Source organism: Pseudovirgaria hyperparasitica, assembly GCF_010093815.1.
Source record: "Pseudovirgaria hyperparasitica strain CBS 121739 unplaced genomic scaffold EJ05scaffold_8, whole genome shotgun sequence".
Classification (NCBI taxonomy): Eukaryota; Fungi; Ascomycota; class Dothideomycetes; order Acrospermales; family Acrospermaceae; genus Pseudovirgaria; species Pseudovirgaria hyperparasitica.
This window is the reverse complement of record NW_022985556.1, coordinates 1,505,787-1,521,930: the sequence shown is the minus strand read 5'-3', so window position 1 is coordinate 1,521,930 and position 16,144 is coordinate 1,505,787. Positions and strand designations below refer to the sequence as shown.

General features: G+C 51.0%; 6 protein-coding genes across 6 annotated transcripts; 4 read left to right on the top strand and 2 right to left on the bottom strand.

Annotated features, from left to right (window-relative positions):
• Positions 1-442: 442 nt before the first annotated feature.
• EJ05DRAFT_528820 (uncharacterized protein) lies at positions 443-2,142 on the top strand (the record flags this gene model as incomplete). Its single annotated transcript, XM_033748916.1, has 4 exons — positions 443-923; positions 974-1,099; positions 1,296-1,658; positions 1,751-2,142. The coding sequence occupies exons 1-4, from the start codon at positions 800-802 to the stop codon at positions 2,140-2,142; spliced, it is 1,005 nt and encodes a 334-aa protein (XP_033600726.1). The 5' UTR covers positions 443-799.
• Positions 2,143-2,848: 706 nt separating this feature from the next.
• Positions 2,849-6,338, top strand: EJ05DRAFT_383029 (uncharacterized protein). The gene is made up of 5 exons (XM_033741247.1): positions 2,849-3,091; positions 3,224-3,379; positions 3,559-4,179; positions 4,236-5,533; positions 5,582-6,338. Exons 1-5 carry the CDS (start codon positions 3,078-3,080, stop codon positions 5,959-5,961), a joined length of 2,469 nt encoding a protein of 822 aa, XP_033600725.1. The 5' UTR covers positions 2,849-3,077; the 3' UTR covers positions 5,962-6,338.
• An 862-nt stretch (positions 6,339-7,200) lies between these two features.
• On the top strand, positions 7,201-7,744 carry EJ05DRAFT_476526 (uncharacterized protein). Its single transcript, XM_033744052.1, has one exon. It carries the CDS (start codon positions 7,365-7,367, stop codon positions 7,545-7,547), a length of 183 nt encoding a protein of 60 aa, XP_033600724.1. The 5' UTR covers positions 7,201-7,364; the 3' UTR covers positions 7,548-7,744.
• A 1,829-nt stretch (positions 7,745-9,573) lies between these two features.
• Positions 9,574-10,525, top strand: EJ05DRAFT_476525 (uncharacterized protein). The gene is made up of 2 exons (XM_033744051.1): positions 9,574-10,412; positions 10,457-10,525. The coding sequence occupies exon 1, from the start codon at positions 9,611-9,613 to the stop codon at positions 10,085-10,087; it is 477 nt and encodes a 158-aa protein (XP_033600723.1). The 5' UTR covers positions 9,574-9,610; the 3' UTR covers positions 10,088-10,412; positions 10,457-10,525.
• A 1,930-nt stretch (positions 10,526-12,455) lies between these two features.
• Positions 12,456-14,313, bottom strand: EJ05DRAFT_438941 (class I alpha-mannosidase-like protein; the record flags this gene model as incomplete). Its single annotated transcript, XM_033741850.1, has 2 exons — positions 12,456-12,575; positions 12,628-14,313. The coding sequence occupies 2 exons, from the start codon at positions 14,311-14,313 to the stop codon at positions 12,456-12,458; spliced, it is 1,806 nt and encodes a 601-aa protein (XP_033600722.1).
• Positions 14,314-14,432: 119 nt separating this feature from the next.
• On the bottom strand, positions 14,433-16,048 carry EJ05DRAFT_452986 (mitochondrial tricarboxylate transporter-like protein). The gene is made up of 5 exons (XM_033742418.1): positions 15,808-16,048; positions 15,140-15,753; positions 15,055-15,090; positions 14,856-15,005; positions 14,433-14,807 (listed from the first exon to the last, which is right to left on the bottom strand). The coding sequence occupies exons 1-5, from the start codon at positions 15,832-15,834 to the stop codon at positions 14,750-14,752; spliced, it is 885 nt and encodes a 294-aa protein (XP_033600721.1). The 5' UTR covers positions 15,835-16,048; the 3' UTR covers positions 14,433-14,749.
• Between the last annotated feature and the right edge of the window lie 96 nt (positions 16,049-16,144).

The following is a 16,144-nucleotide window of genomic DNA, read 5'->3' as shown; positions in this document are numbered from 1 at the left end:
AACTGACCCGCCGTGATGGTGAGGGATGATGATGGCGGTTGTGATTGGGATGTTTGGGGGTGGTCGGTTACAAAGTCCAAAACGTCCAACAACCCCCTGCAATAAAATATGCTTGTTCTCTCTCTCTCCCTCTCTCTCTTCTTGACCCCGTGCTGGATGAGTAAATAGTATTATTGTATTGTATTGTATTGTATGTTTGTTTTGTTCTAGATGGATGGACAGGCGTTTCTCGACCGTTTGATCGGCGTAGTAGTTAGTAGTACTGGATGGAGCGGCGGACGATGCCGAAAGGAAACGGCTTCTGCGTGGGGAGAGAGACACACATGCATACATACATACAGACATACACTATTATTGAAAACACTATTATTGAATTCTGGAGGGGAAAGGTAAAACGTCTAGTGTATACACAAGACAGTATACAGTTGGTGTGTGTGTGTGCAGCAAGCAGCCTCAGCGTGTTTGAATCTCAGTTGTGTTGGTTTTTTTTCTAGAAGCGAAATGAAGAGTTCATTTTACGTTTGATTGCTAGCCGAGCGAATGGAGAGGGGCGGATTTCCAAACAATAAAAAAGGGCTGAGATTTCAATGTCGGATCCAGACAAAACAGATATGGCGGCCGGCCGGACGTCAGACAGCGAGGAGGATTGGCTGCCGTTGTTCCTCCCTGGCCCCCGCCGCCGCTCGCTCGCTTGAAGAGACTTTTGTTTATTTTATTTTATTTTATTTTGATCTTATACGACGCAGAGATTGATTGTCAAAAGGTTCTTCTTCGTCTGTCAGACCACCTCACTCTATGGATGACGTACGAGGAGGAGGGCAAGGTTATTATCATTCCACGTGCACGCACGCACGTGGGATCCGAACGTTCAAACAAACTCTACTCGATCGGTGGGTGGACGAGGCAGGCCCGGGCGCGTAAATGTAAAATGTAAAATGTAAATGTAAACGTAAATGTATATATCACACCCAAGATATACGCGCGCACAGAGCACACAGAGAAGTAGGGCGGATGGTGTGTGGGCCGGGAGTCGATTTCCAGCGCGGAGGAGAAGGCCGAGTTTGGAAGAAGGTCCTGCAATTTCTTCCGACGGGCGCACGTGCGTGTCTTCTGAGGGCGGCAGGTGTGGCGGTATGCAGGTTAGGTGTGGCGTTGGGTCTGAAAACGTCGCCCACTGGAAGATAAGGTAACTAGGTAGGTAAGTAGTAGGTAGCGTAGTGCAACAGACAGACGCATAGTAAGTAAGCGAAGGTGTTTTTTTTCTTTCTTTACGAGTAATAAAATACGTGGCGAAGAGGTGGAAAGGAGCCACAGGCAAGAAGAAGCGAGTGATGTGATGGGTGGGACACGGCACGGCAGCGGTTGCATGTGGCGCGCACGTCCAGTACATGCAGTAAAAGTAGTACGTAGATGGAGTCATGCTGGGGCATGGGCATGCGTAATTCTGGTGCTGCAGTCCGCGTGGCTAATGAAGAAGGAAGAAGGAAAGGAATTCGATGCGGATGCGTGTGCGTGTGCGATGCGACGGGATGCCACAGCGAATCCTCCCCAACTTTTAGCTAAAAAGCCAACCAAGGTCCCCCCGGTGTCAAGCCTCTTCTTCGGGGGGGCAGGCAGGCAGGGGATTTTAAAAGGTGTGGAGTGGACGGGATTTGGCTGTGTGTTGTTGTGACAGGATGCTACCTGCCTGTAGCCCTAGAGCCCGCGGTTTGGGTACATCGATATCCACCTATAATCCTATAAATCGCAGGGGCATTCTGTGGCGGTGCAGATTTCAACCCAAAACAACGGGCTGCTGACCCCGCCGGCTTGGGCGCTTCTGCTCCGTCTGCTGCTGCTGCTGCTGCTACTCCCCGGCGCAGTCACTCAACCACACCTACACTCACTCTCACACACTCACCTAGCGGCCCAGCAGCTGTCACTAGCCACCCATCCACCCACCCACCGGCCACGCTCCGATCTTCAACCTCCTGCCGAACGACGATCTCGACTACGAACGACTACGACCACGACCACAACCGCGACAACAACAGCAGCAACACCTTCACCATCACCCACATTCCTCACAACCCATACCGCCCGGCCAGCTCACTCTCCCGCTCCGTGTTGCAGTGGCGTTTGTGTCGCACGTCTTCTACGTGACAAGCGAATATGTGCAGAGGCCAGTACTGGGTCCTCGCGTCCTCTCTCTCTCTCTCTCTCTCTCTCTCTCTCTCTCTCTCTCTCTCTCTCTCTCTCTCTCGCCTTGACGGCATTCCTCTCTTCTTCTGATCTCATTCTCTCTCTATGGACTGTACAAACGCCGAGATGATGACCGGGGAGGGGGGGGGGAGGCAGGACCTGAGGGTTTCCTTCTTAGCGATATTCTTGTCTTCCCTTCTGCCGCCTTCCTTGCTCTACTACTGTACAGTAATTAATTACTTGACTGGAGTCCGTCATTATTACCACCATCGAATTGTCTTCTTGCCCTCCCCCAAGTACATACTACTACTACTACCTTACTGTTCATTTCTACCGCCTCAGGCTTACATACTACTCCTCCTACTACTAACTACTACTCGCCCACTAATACTCACTTTCAGGCCACGGAGGCCCGCTTTTCGAGCCCCATCCAATACTATCTACTATACCTAGCTGGTATCTAGGTAGTCTTTTCCAAACTACACCATTTCTCGTGCGCTGTCAACTTGGACTGCTCTCTGCACCCGAGTCGAGTCGAGTCTGTCTGCTCTCATCTGCCTCTGCTGCTACTACTACTACTTCTACTACTGCTGCTGCTGCTGCTGGGTTCTGTACCTACCTATCTATACCCACTATTCTTATTTTTATTATTAATTATACCCCCCCCCTCCCCTCCCCCCTCCCCGGCCTACTACTTACTCAACTGTGGCCCACGCGCCGCTGCTCTCTCTCTCTACTGTGGCTTGACCTTGACACCTTAACCTTACTCTCTGTCCCTCGTTCATCTTCATGTTTCACTCTCGACCTCGTCCTCTATCTTGCTTCACTATTCCTTTCTCTTGCTCCCCATGCCATCTGCTCTCTTCTCAACCCGCTGAGTTTGTTTTTGCATAGTCATGTTCAGCAATCGGTACGTCCTAATCACTTCCTCTACTGTGCCTCATTGTTCAGCCTCACCGGCGCTAGCAGCACCCTTCGATGCGCACACTTCACCCTTCAATCCATATATACCTACTCCGTCAATACCTAACTTCTCTCTCAGAACAACGCGAAAACCGAATGAGCAGCTTCTCGCCGATTTCAAGTCAAACTATGGCGGAAGCCTGGCTGCTGCCAGTCGGCACTCAAATCCCACTCAGCCCACCGCCGGCACCTCTCTGACCGATGCGCTCGATGTAGCAGTCCATTTCCACAATAGGTACCACTCCCAAAACTTGCTTTCTGATTTCTGCACCTCGGATCCACATTAAACTGTCTTATACTCTATGTTCGCATCTTCTTCAACTTTTGCGTCCCTCAGCTCGCATTTTCTTTTTTATGCACATGCCTCATGGATTCCCTTGACTCCCATCAAGGCACGCTAACGCCCGTGGACAGGCATCCTGATGACCTGGACGACTTCAAGGACAGTGATCCTACGCCCAAAGCAGGCGACTGGGCTACTCAAACTCCTGGGCCTAGTTTCCTTGATCCAACAAGCGCCGCTTTCCACGACCTCGAGCATCAGCGTTCCGTAATCTTCACTCCAACTCCAGGGGGAACGACGAGACACCATATGATCGCCGGTGACTTGTCAATGCCCACACCGGGTGGCAACTTCAACTATATGCAGTTCCACACCCCGTCATCCATGTCCAGTGGCAGCGACCCAACACTACAGCTTCAAGGACCTCAAGTCACTACTCACAACATGCACGACTTTGCCCACCCAACAGCTTTTGCTTCACACATGTTTCATGACCCATTTCATGCCGAGATTGGTACCATTCAACACAGTGCCATGCAACATGGCATGCCTCCGCAACAGACCTTTGCACCACACGAGTTCTACCATCACCCCACGGCATACGAGCAAATACCGCAGACCATTGAAGAATCGCCTCTCGAAAGCATGCACGGAGATATCGACATGTCAGAACACTCGCCAGTAATGACTTTTCACCCACCACAGTTTGGTGTTCAAGTTCAGCAGAATCGCCCTGAATCGTTAATACAGCAGTGAGTTCAATTGCAGTTGCATGGCGTCTCGTCCCATCAAAGCTTACCATCTGCAGGTTCCGATGGCGCGTCAGTCTCAACGCCCCGACAGCAATGATCAAGTCCGCAGATGAAATCCCCATTACATATCTCAACAAAGGTCAGGCCTACTCCGTCAGGATCAAGGACTCGACACCCGGCCAAGCTTCCTCGGTCCCAAACAGATATCGAACCTTCATCCGCGTCTCATATGAGGATGAACAGCAGCGACAGAGACCTGGGTCATGCTGGCAGCTCTGGAAGGAGGGACGTGGTACGAGTGAGGCGCATCAACGAGGGGGACGCCTGCAGGCTGTCGAGTTTGTAGAATCAACACAGGCTGGAGGAGCTGAGATTACCGGTCGCCCAAGCATCGAACTCGAGTCGTCATCCTTTGACGGATTCTGTGTAAACTGGACCGCCGTCCCCAATCAGAACCCAGAATGCTCCGTCGCCGTGAGGTTCAACTTTCTCTCCACTGATTTCAGCCACTCCAAAGGTGTCAAGGGCATTCCGGTACGGCTCTGTGCAAAGACTGAGCTTCTGAGCAGCCAGCAGCCGCAGGCAGATACTGGCGAATTCGCCAATCAGGAACTGGCTTTTTGCAAAGTCAAGCTTTTTCGTGACCATGGCGCCGAACGGAAGCTTACAAACGACACGTCTCATACCAGGAAACAGATTGAAAAACTCCTGCAGCAGATCCAGCAAATGGAAGCAGGTATTAAGGACCCGGGAAAGCGGAGACGTAGTGGCACCGTGGTCAAGCCGCCCGTCAGCCAGAAGCCAGGCAAGGTTCCGAAGCATCGAAGGACTTGGTCTGCAACAGACGGTGCTTCCGGATCTGCCGAGGAAGACTTACGGGCCAAGCTCAAGGGCTTCCAGGACATGGAGAGCTCGACTTTTCCGGAAACACTATTCTATCTCAAGGGCGAAGAATTGGACGATCCGGACCTGCACCCAGTCCAACTTCCCGGAATGCTACAAGATATCGCCAAGGCGGAAATGACAGACGCAGCAAACTGGGACAAGCAAAGCGTTGCTGAGAATTCCTCTGTCGTATCGCCCAGTCCGAGCTCCATGTCTCTCAACTCTAGTGGCGAGAGACGAGAGACGTCATTGCATCAAGCCGTGCCGTTCTCGCGCGTCTCTTCCAACGAGTGGCGTAATTTACCAGGGCAGACTGCAACCGGTGACATGGTGCCAGGCGTCAAGCAGCATCTGAGTCCGCCAAGTCTACCATTGAAACTACCAAAATCAGACAGTCATCAAGACATGATCGAAGCCGTTGATGTAGATCCAGATTACCAGCCTCCTCCCGAACGAGCTATCAAGCCTGGTAAGTGACATGGCAGGCCTTTTTCTGGATGCTTGCTGACAAGTCTAGTTGCTTGCTTTTTCGTTCGGCCCACGATTGCTGGGGATAGATCCGAAGACGATTACTACTACCGCGCAGTATACCTCATGCAACACACGCTTATGGATCTTGTCAGAGGAATTGCGGGCAAACTCAACATCGAACCGACACTGGTCGTGGAGACTATCCGCATCCATCCTGACAAGGGTTTCAAGATCTACCTTGACGACGAGGCTGTACGCGAAATACCGGAAGGTCAGGATATGCTTGCAGAGTTCCACCCGACTGGAGATCAGGCTCCCGTGAAGCGGGAATGGGAAGCAGGTGCATCAGATGTCCAGGTCGACGGCGACGTCACGACGACCAAAAACGTTACGACGTCCGGTTACGCACTACACCTTCGCTACTGAAAGACTCATCACGTTGAGCAAAACTGCACGCACGGCGGAATAACGAACTGTAATGACATGGCCTTTTTTTCCATTTTGTCTATCCCAAGCGGAACTAGCACCGAGCGTCCATTCTTGAGGGGCCCCTTTCGCTCGGCGTTTCCGGAATAACTTTCTACGGCTTATGATGGGCGGAAATGCCATTTTTGATACCCCCCTTCATCCGCCATATCACCGGGAGACTTTGTGGCGAGTGTAACTTCTGACACCTACACACACACACATACACTCATATATCTCACGTACACTCTCGCACACATACCCACTCACATACTCACACACTCTCACGCACACGGCCTTTTCCGATCCCGCTTGGCTTCATGGGATCGGTGCGCCGATTTTGGCTAAAATTGTACCAGCATATGACGATATCTTCTTCTCCCATTAATTTCCACAGTTTTTTTCGATTCTCCACGTTAGCGGTAGAGAGAGCCTCAGATCATTTGTAGCATACACAGACAGGCCTTTGTAGGGCTAGCAGCGGGCATGTAGGACGCAAGCAAAGTAAGCAAAGCGAGCGTCGTTGAGTGTGGTGGTAGTGGTGGTGGTGGTTGTGGTGGTGGTGGAGGGAAGATGCTTGTTCGGGGAATTTTGGGAGCGGCTTCTGTTGTTGGTGGCGAGGCTTAGAGCGGATACGTAGCGATACCCTTATACCCCTTCCGTATCAGCAGCGATTTATTAGGGGAGGAGTTCTTTTTTTTTTTTCGCTCCTCCCCTATGTTTCAGGTGGCACAGCCAAGACGCGGCTGAGTGGTGCGGAGGAAGCACACGTATACATACACACACGGCATATGTAGCTATTTTGACAGTAATTACCTACCGGACCCGAAGTGCTTGCTGGGCCAAAGGTGCCCCCGCTGTAATTAACATGCACGTGTTTTGCCTTGAGCATTCCATGATATCTCCGTCCATCTGCATGGTGCTATTTTTTCTTAGTCTTCAGGCGTGAGTGATCCTGTAACCTGTTTGTTATCTGAAGGGGCGGTAATCGGAGGACTAGCTTGCTGCTGCCTCCACATGGCGCGCACGACTTCGGAGGCGGTCACGGGCGGTACATATACACTGTAGGTAAGGTAGGTAGGTAGGTACCTACTACAAGGTAGTAGTGATTAGGAGTCAGGACTGACTTGGAGTATTGGGGGAGGGTCATATTGTTGTATATACATATACATGTACATAATATAGAACCTCATACCCTATCGTAATCTTTTATCGAAATATATATCGATAGCCATATCCATATCAACAATCAGCCACCCACTACCCACCCACAAATTCATATCCCCATTCTCCTTCTCCCATAGCAGATTGAACATGGCAGACATAAGTAGGTACGTGTAGTATGTACATTACCACGCCACAAAATGGCACCACCACCACTACCACTACCAACCACCCAGCCAGCAAGCAAGTCAGCAAGCAAGTCAGCAATCCAGCCAGCAATCCAGCCCAACAACAAAGGCGGTCAGCAAAGCCGCTCCCGCACCACCACAGCACCACAGCACACAGCACACAGCACACAGCACACAGCACACACTTCCAAATGACCAGGGGGAAGGTAAGTAACTCGGTCGTGCAAAAGGTTCGTGCCACACCTGGGACACCCCATCCATTCCATCCATCCATCCATCCAATAGATAGCCTCCTCCATTCCATTTCGTGCTACGGGTGACGCGTGATGTGGAGGGAAGAAGTGGAACGGAGAGGGGGGGCCCAAATGGACGGGGTGGATGGAGTGGAATGGAGTGGAATGGGTGGAATGGAAGGGGGAGAGGAAAGCGTTTCACACACACACAGACACACAGACACGGGAACCGGCCAAACCCTGTGGCGCAGACACTTATTCATTCCTCGTTCCTCGCATGTACAGTAAGTACAGTAAGTACATACACGCATGCCCCACGCACATCCACTCACGTCCTTTGATCACGCTCTCACACACGCTTCTCACACGGCCGGGCCCGCTCTCGGGGCGGGGTGGTGGTGGTGGTTCGTTGGTTCGTTCGTTCGGTCATGTATCACGGGGATGGACTGGGGGGGACTGGGGGGATGGAATTTGATGTTTTTTTGGTCTACAATGCGGGTCTTTTTTGCTGTCCTGCTTCCAGGGCATACTTCCTGCTGGGTTGGGGATGTGAGATTGGGGATTTTGGTGATTTGTTTCGATGGGTATGTGATGGGTTTGTGATGCCATGGAGGGAGGGGGTTTCAGGCCAGTTGGATAGTGGAGTTTCTCCCCCTCTCTCAACAGCTATCTCTCCCGCACCAGCAGACTGCATTCTTGCATGGATGAATGACAACGCCACCGCCATTCCGACAGCAGTCAAGCGTGGAGTGGAGTCGGCCGAGGATTACGCGTAGAAAGGTGGAGAACGTACACAGAGAGTCAGAGAGTGAGTGAGGGGAGAGAGTGAGGAGTGAGGAGTGAGTCAGACAGTCAGAGATAGACAGGCAGATGTTGACGACAGAATGAGTCAGGTAATATGCAGATGTTGTTGGGGTATGGGTTGTTATGATTGGCTCTATCAGAGAACAAAGGCGGGGCTCACTCGCCACACTCGCCACACCTGCCATGGGACTCCCGGTAGCTAGGTAGATAGATACACACTGTAAACAATGGAGTTACGGCAACCGTGTCGTGGCGGGGTAGATAGGTTAGAAGTACGTAGACGCAGTTGCTACTATTGCATGCTAAGGATCGCTCTTGCTCAACGGCGTCGGGGACTAAGTAACGTAGAATAATACTTCATCAGGAAGGAAAGAACTACCTACCTGCCAACCAAACGTTACGGAACCTGCCTTGGTCGTGCACCACTCGTTAATTACTTGCTCCTCGTACTCGTGTCGGAGGACTTTTCACTCGCCACTTGTGGCTGACTGGCTGCTGCTCATCAGCCACTGCCCACCCTCCACCTGCCCCGAAGTATACAGTAGTTGTGTACTACTGCACAACCTATTCGTAGTGCATATCTTGACCTCGACAGACCCCGAGATGATGCGCCACACTTAGTCATGTCCCCGCTGCGTATCGTATCGTATTAATACAAACCTTGATTTATTACGTATCTATCCAGCCTTTAATTAGTTAGTTAGTTAGCAGCAAGCAGCCATTTTAGCCTGTAACGCTGGCGCTGCCTCACAAAAGAAGAAGTGCCGCGAACCGGCCGCGTGGGGATTATCGGCAAGACGTCCGACCACGCCAGATCACCGCGCCGGCCCTTCTCGAACAAAGAAAAACATTCCTGCTACGGTACTGCGATGCCCATGCCTGTGGCGGTGCGTCTGGAGATCGAGACCTTGTTTCGGACTGCTGATCGACAGCCGGGGGGGTAGGAAGGGGGCAGGGGGCAACGACATTCGACATGGGGACATGGTCAATTGGTCTTCTTCTTCTTCTGTTTCTGTATGCTTCATCATCTTCTACACGACCTTGTCCATGTCCACGTCCATGCCCGACGCTTTGGGGGGGCTGGGCGAGGCGGCTAATTACCATAATTATATACGTGGGTGTTCCTGGGCGCAGGTCTGCATGGCTCAGATCAGATTCCAAGACGAAAATTCTACGCTCGGGCCAAAAAAAGGACTGCATCGGGTTCGTGCTGGGCGTGCCATGTCTGTTTACATAGATGGTACCAAACCCTCACTCACACACATGCACACACACCACGTGCAAGGAACATGCCTGCCGGCACTCTTGAGATTTGACCCCAACAATCTGCCAGACCGCCAGACCATCGAAATTGCTCGTCATCATCATCTGCTTCTTTTTGTCTTTCAGGACCGATTTCTCCAAACTCATTGCCCAAAACACTGGTCCCCAAACCCCTCTCTCACTCTCAATCTCCCATCTCTCCATCTCGCTCAACACCACGCTCCCTTGCCCATCGGCCTCGCCAATTCCTCCATTGAATGTCACTACCCGCTCGATTCCTCCCACGACATGCCTGCCTTCTGCCTCAATCCGCACACACCCCAGCCAGCCAGCCGCATGGCCCTCCTCGCACCCAGTCATGCCCATATCCGTTCCAAATCTCCTATCCCTCCCCTTGTTTCCATCTGCATGTATCGCCCCGATCCGATGGCCTGATGTTCAAATCCGGACCATACATACCATCTTGAGATCCCCCTCAATCTTTGCATCGACAGTCTCCCAGCTGGCCGGTACTACTATCCCGTGCGATCGTACTTTCTTGCCTGCCCCTACCTACCCTTCTACAGCCATCTTCCCTGGGGAAGGAAATGGATCCCCCGACAGAAATGTCCCATGCCAGCGCATCACCCGCCTTCGCCTCATCGGTGGGGTTTTGCTCTGTCCCTCCCTTGTTCGCTGGCCTGTCCTTGTCTCTCTCCTTGTTCCATTTGCTCCGAGGAGGAGAGTTTATTAGCTGGCTAATTAGCTAGCTGGCTACCTTGTATGTCAATCTCCACCGTTTGTGTACGTACTATTTATTGTCAGTTGCGGATTACTCTTCTTCTCCGGCCCGAGCGAGCAGGCTCTCCTTGTCTGTCTTTGGCGTGGTGTGTCGCTGTCTAATTATAGTAACTATTAACCTTTTGTCCGCGTTCGTTTTTGGATGGATATGACGCGAGCACTGATCGACATGAACTGTCGTACGTGGCCTGTCTGTCTGTCTTCCTACCTGGCCCCGTTCTGTTTCCCCTTCTATTTTCGAGTGTTGGTGGTCTGATCAAAGAAAAGTAGTATTTCGGCGGGTTGGAAGGGGGGGGGCAATGGCAAAACATTTGGAATTACTGTCTTCCATATCGAGCGTGTTGGTAGTGTAGTAGTCGCTGCAGACTGACTACATGTATCCCTGAACGTGGGTGAGGGACCCTGTACCCATCGTCGTCGTACGTTTCTGATCAATCAGAGGAGTTCGATATCATTCATACCCAGCGGTCCTTTGCCTCGAAAGAAGTGTTATGACTGTGCAGAGAGGAGTGCACTTCATGCTAGTCTCAATTGCCTGGGGACGCGCAATCAATCAATAGAAACGAGACAGCTTGCTACGCCATCTTTCTAAAAGCAAAAGGTAAAACAATTAAAAGAAAGGAAGAAGCTTCTTCGTCTGGGATTTTGGTCGAAACATGCTATCTATCGATGACACCCCCTTCCCCCCCCCCCTTTGGTAGAATTCCCAAAACCCCTTTCATCTCGTGCTCTGCGTTTAGCAGTAACGTCAGCGTTTCGGCATGGCTGATTAAGGACTATTCTCCAGATGGGATGGGTTCATGGAGACTGGGATTGTTTTGACTCGTCAAGAAGGGATGATGAAGTGTCATGTTATGATTTCGTACGAGGAATAGCAAAATGGATTGTAGTTGGCTTGTAAGTATCATATTCCATATTGTAGATAATGTCGATCCACAACACGTCTAAAACATATGAGTGATGTGAGACATGGGAATGATTATACGTATGGACGAGGTAGTGCTGCTATAAGCTTGATTGACTGTATCTACCTATCAAGAACTCTGGTCGTAATACTACTACTATGACTACAGGTGATACTCTCGGATAATCATGGATGAATGACGCAGCTAAGCTATACAAGCACGATATACCCATGAACTAAAAAGCAGGAGAGGAAAAGAAAGAGATTAGGAACAGTGTATCGTCGAAGACCCCCGTGCATGACAGTGAGATGCAATGTACATATACAAGTATATATAGACGTGGCGTCTGAATGATGTAGCTACAATATTCAACACGCACCTCCCTCAACCATGCGGATTTAACATGCCTGTTGCACCGGGTCATATTCACCGTACCATCTGTCTATACAAACCTCGAGCGTCGACAAGAACGACTACTGCTCCGCACCACTCGTCAGGGCCTGTGTTGCTTCACCGAGAGATAAGAGAAGCGTGTGAGTGTATATTGGATTGCCAGCAGCATACCACGGGCGACTCCTGATCATGCTGTCTGTGATGCGTGTGGGAGGTGTGGCCATGTTATGGCAGGATTGCTTGGGCAGTGGACAAGTTCGTTGAGCAGGCGGTACTTTTTAGTTATACGAAGACGCTGTCCTCAATTCACAAGCGAGCGTATCCAAGGCTACAACACAGCGAGCGATATATCGCCATGTGAGACTGAATATTTACTTTTCCAATGCTCCATCACCTGTGGCCTCTTGTCCGGAGCTTCAGCGCAGTAGAGCTATTGATATATGTACAAGGGGGGAAGCTATCTGCTCGCCGAATATGGGAAGTATAGACCAGACAATGTGCATACCCATAGATAGCCCTGGATCCAGACTCGGGCCCTCATGTGGCTACACAGCCCCGAATGACTGAGTATATGCGTTCATCATGCTTCCTCTCCTAAGAGGGAAACTGCATCAGGTGTTGGCTATGCACTCGTGTTCCGTACCTTGTCGCTCGTTCTAACTCCCACAGAGAGACAGCACCCCTCTATCGCATCCTTCAAGTCTAATATTCGCGTAGAGTGCAGCTCATACCGGCCTCCGATAAGGATGTGCTTCTGTATTGAACACGTACTCATCCAGGCTGATCACCGAGGGATCACTGAAGATCAAATAGAAGTATTTCAGTGTCTCTGCGATCCAGAAGCTCTGCAGGATAATTAGCTTATTCTTTCTCACATGCCAGCAGGTTACCACTCACCTCCATGTTGCCCGCCTTCGGCGCAATCGTATCTGGGGCTGTGACATCCGCGATCGCCGAGTTGGCTATATCAGTTGCTGTATGCTTCTGGATAGCAGTAAACATGTCCCATGCTGCTGCCTGCATGCTCTGCTCTCCAGTGACGCGGTACATCACAAACACACTCTCAATCGCCTCTGGTCGCAGGATATACCGGCCGTCATCCACCTTTGCTATTCCTTCAGGCAATCGGCTTTGCGAAATGTAGTGCAGCACATCCTCAGGATTGTCTGCTCCGACAGAAGACCGCTGCAACACCGCCCCTCGCCATACCTCTTCAGCCCATGGGCAATGGTCCATCGAAGCGCAGGGCACAAGATGCGAGACTTCAGGCATAATCCCATACGGGAACGCTTTGTACGCCCAGATACATGCATTTGTGAGTTTTTGCGCTATTCTCACGTGCTCTGGGATGTCGAACAGCTTTCCGCCAATTGCAAATAGGCCACCTGTGTAGCAGACCAGATGCTGCAGTTGCGGATCTAGTTTTACGCTATCGCCATTGGGGCGCGCGAAGCCGCTCACGAGAATGTCGGACTCGTCGGGCGTCATGGGGCGGAAGAGAGTGTGCTTGATGGCCGTGTCCATGGCAATGCGGTACATACTCTCGTATCGCGCGTCGATACCGCCTAGCAGCGCGTGCATCTTCGGAAGATATTCGTATGCAGAGTCCGCCATTGCTGCGAGGGTGAATGCGTTGTCTGATTTGAAGTCTTCAGTCTTTGCGTTCACTGCGACAGGCCACATGCCGGGGAGTAGAGTATTGTTCTGCTCGCGCTGGAACACGTCCATAATGCGCGCAACAGCATCATAGTACTTCTTATCGCCGGTGGCTTGCGTCAGGTGTGTGAATTCCATGGTCAGACTGCCGAGTTCGGCGACGAGGACTTGTTCTGGTGCGGTCTGAGGTGTACCGGCAGCAGCTTTTGCCCAATTCCAGCGCGCAACGGGCATATGGTTGGGAGTGTCAAATGCTTTGTAGATCATATCGCCCACTTCGATGGCTTTCGCAAGAAGGATCTTCTCCTTGCTCAGGTCGTATGCCGCAAGCAGACCACCGAGATGGCGAATGGTTGTTTCGAAGATATTGACCGTTTGCTGACTGCTCGAGCTGAAGTCGACCTCCTTGACCGCCTTGACGGCCTCGTGGAACTCGTCTTTCAGATCCATAATCCATAGTGTGTCCAGACTGTCTATCAAGGTGGCAGCCCATCCTCCAAATGTGTTCTTGCCCCCGCCATTGATTGGATCCAGCTCGTCCTGGAGCCATGCATATTCTCGGTATGCTGCCCATGCCCGCTTGGCTGTATTACGTACTTCTGCCTGTCTCTTTTCACGTAGCTCTTTTTCTATCTTGGTCTGCGGACCGGTATCTTTGCTGAAGTCGTGCTGGATCTTGGACAGCTGCTGCGGATTCCCACTTGGATAGGCAATGTACGACGTCACTTTATTTTGGATAGGTATATCTTTCCAGAGAAACTTCGTAGACCCAATGTGCGGCTCTGAGACTGAGCTATGAGGGTGCGTCGGAGTGAGAGTAGTGTCAGCCGCTCCAGGCGTTGTGATCGGACTTCTCAGACGGTAGAACACGAATATAAATACTGCACCAATGACCAGGAAAGAGCTCCAACGTCTGACCAAGGCCATTGCGAAAGGAGCGACTAGGAAGATGAGATGTGGAGTGGTACGTGTAGCGCGTCGTACGTGCCCGGGGGAATGTGGAGAGCTATCCGCATGGATAGGATGTCCCCGTGGGGCCCCATATCATGAGTTTTGCATTTGAAACTGTGGGCATTTCATGGAGGCCACCACCGGGCCCACAACCACACTGCATGTCTGTTACCTTCTATTGATAGTTCTATCCTTCTTTACATGTATTCTTTACCTACAATCATAGAAACTTTGAGGGTATCTTCTGTGGCGTTACGCATCTACAGCTCGCGTGACTAGCCAGTCCATATTGGTACCAGCTACTTCCTACGAGTTCGCCCTTCGTACTCAGGACCAGCACGAATATCCTCAGAGCAATCTATCTGGATCCTATTTGCTTCAGTCCCTACAGTAGACCTTTTCGAGAGCGTAATCATATGAATTTGCCCTCAGGATCCGCCTTATCCATGAGATCCATCGTTTTTTCGTACCTGAAAAGGGTCAGTAACGTCTCTCGTTTTACAAAAGTTAACTCTTACATCGTAAAGACTATACCACCACTTAGTACTAGTCTAGCTAAACGAGGCAGAGCTCCAGACCAGAAGGTCATGATGCCCTCCTCTTTGAATATCCTGGCGGCGCATGCAAAGCTGTTTTTGTACTCTTGCTTTGCCTGAATTGATTGCATCCTAAGTCCAATTAAAATCAAAGTATGATGTACAAGTAATATCTACTAACCTTGTCTTCACCGTGTCGATTGGCATTGTCGTATAGCTATCCGCGTTAGCATTTTTTAATGATCAATAAGTTTATTCGTACTCACACAGTGATTGTGCCTGCTAAACCTCCAATGGCGAAAGTACTGACGGCACCTAGCTTCTCTCCAGGTGCGACGTATGCTTGTGCCAATTGCTTTATACTGGTATAACTGCTAAATCTAACCGCACTGTTTGCAGCTTGTCTTGCTGTAGTCGGTACGAAGCCCTGGAAGAAACCTCGCAGACCCTTCTCTTGCGCAATTAGTCTACTTCCATGTAGAAATCCTCTCATACGCGGGTTCCCACTCTTGCGATCGTCAATAAGCTGGGTCTTGATACTTTCGAATGGTGTCACTGCGAGCAGACTTTCAGTAGCACCTGCACCAAAGCCTGCAATCACGTTCCCTGGCGCTGAAACATTCCCGTCTGCATCCGCCAGTAGGCCTTTATATGTGTCAAACGCCACAAACCGTACTCCAGCCTTGATTGAGTTTCCGATTATAAGTGTCGTACAGCCCGCATACCATTGTGAACCAAAAGGAGGCCAAGGAAGCTTTTTCCCGTCTGGAAGTTGTCGGTTCAATTGTGTTCGAGTCTTTGCAAACTCGGCAGGGTATGTGATTGCAATTTCGGTCGCGCCTGCCAGAGCACCGGCAATGATTGAGCGGACCGCACTGGCCTGGGAGCTGGTGTGTTATTGAACGAACATCCAACAGCAAATGCAGCAGCGTACCTTCTTCTTCTCCGTAGTCCCCGACATGACCAGACGTCCAGGGACGAGGCTAAACCTGAGAAGGTGGGAGTTCGAGCTGCCGAAAGCTCTGGGAAGCTATGATGCCGTAGCCACGAATTTAGAGGAGCGATATGGTCATTGGCGATTTTCGGTATGAATGCCGTGCCATATGATAGAATCAGAGGAGTGCGGATACTGTACTGCTGCTATTGTGCAGTATTATTCATGGCAGGCACTTAAGTTTCAAGCGTGCGATATCGCGTCGGCGGAGATTTCGTCACTCCGCATGGATCACGTGTAAAGGAGTCCGAGCGCGTATCCTAACTTTTATTTTGTG

Excerpts from the sequence above, each read along its gene's own strand:
- EJ05DRAFT_383029 (XM_033741247.1), top strand. Across the intron at positions 3,380-3,558 it reads GCAGTCCATTTCCACAATAG|GCATCCTGATGACCTGGACG; the intron begins GTACCACTCCCA and ends GCCCGTGGACAG. Across the intron at positions 4,180-4,235 it reads CCTGAATCGTTAATACAGCA|GTTCCGATGGCGCGTCAGTC; the intron begins GTGAGTTCAATT and ends TACCATCTGCAG.
- EJ05DRAFT_452986 (XM_033742418.1), bottom strand. The coding sequence starts at position 15,834 with ATGTCGGGGACTACGGAGAAGAAGAAG. Across the intron at positions 15,091-15,139 it reads TTAGCAGGCACAATCACTGT|CTATACGACAATGCCAATCG; the intron begins GTGAGTACGAAT and ends TAACGCGGATAG. Across the intron at positions 15,006-15,054 it reads ATCGACACGGTGAAGACAAG|GATGCAATCAATTCAGGCAA; the intron begins GTTAGTAGATAT and ends AATTGGACTTAG.
- EJ05DRAFT_476525 (XM_033744051.1), top strand. The coding sequence starts at position 9,611 with ATGTCTGTTTACATAGATGGTACCAAACCCTCACTCACACACATGCAC.
- EJ05DRAFT_476526 (XM_033744052.1), top strand. The coding sequence starts at position 7,365 with ATGGCACCACCACCACTACCACTACCAACCACCCAGCCAGCAAGCAAG.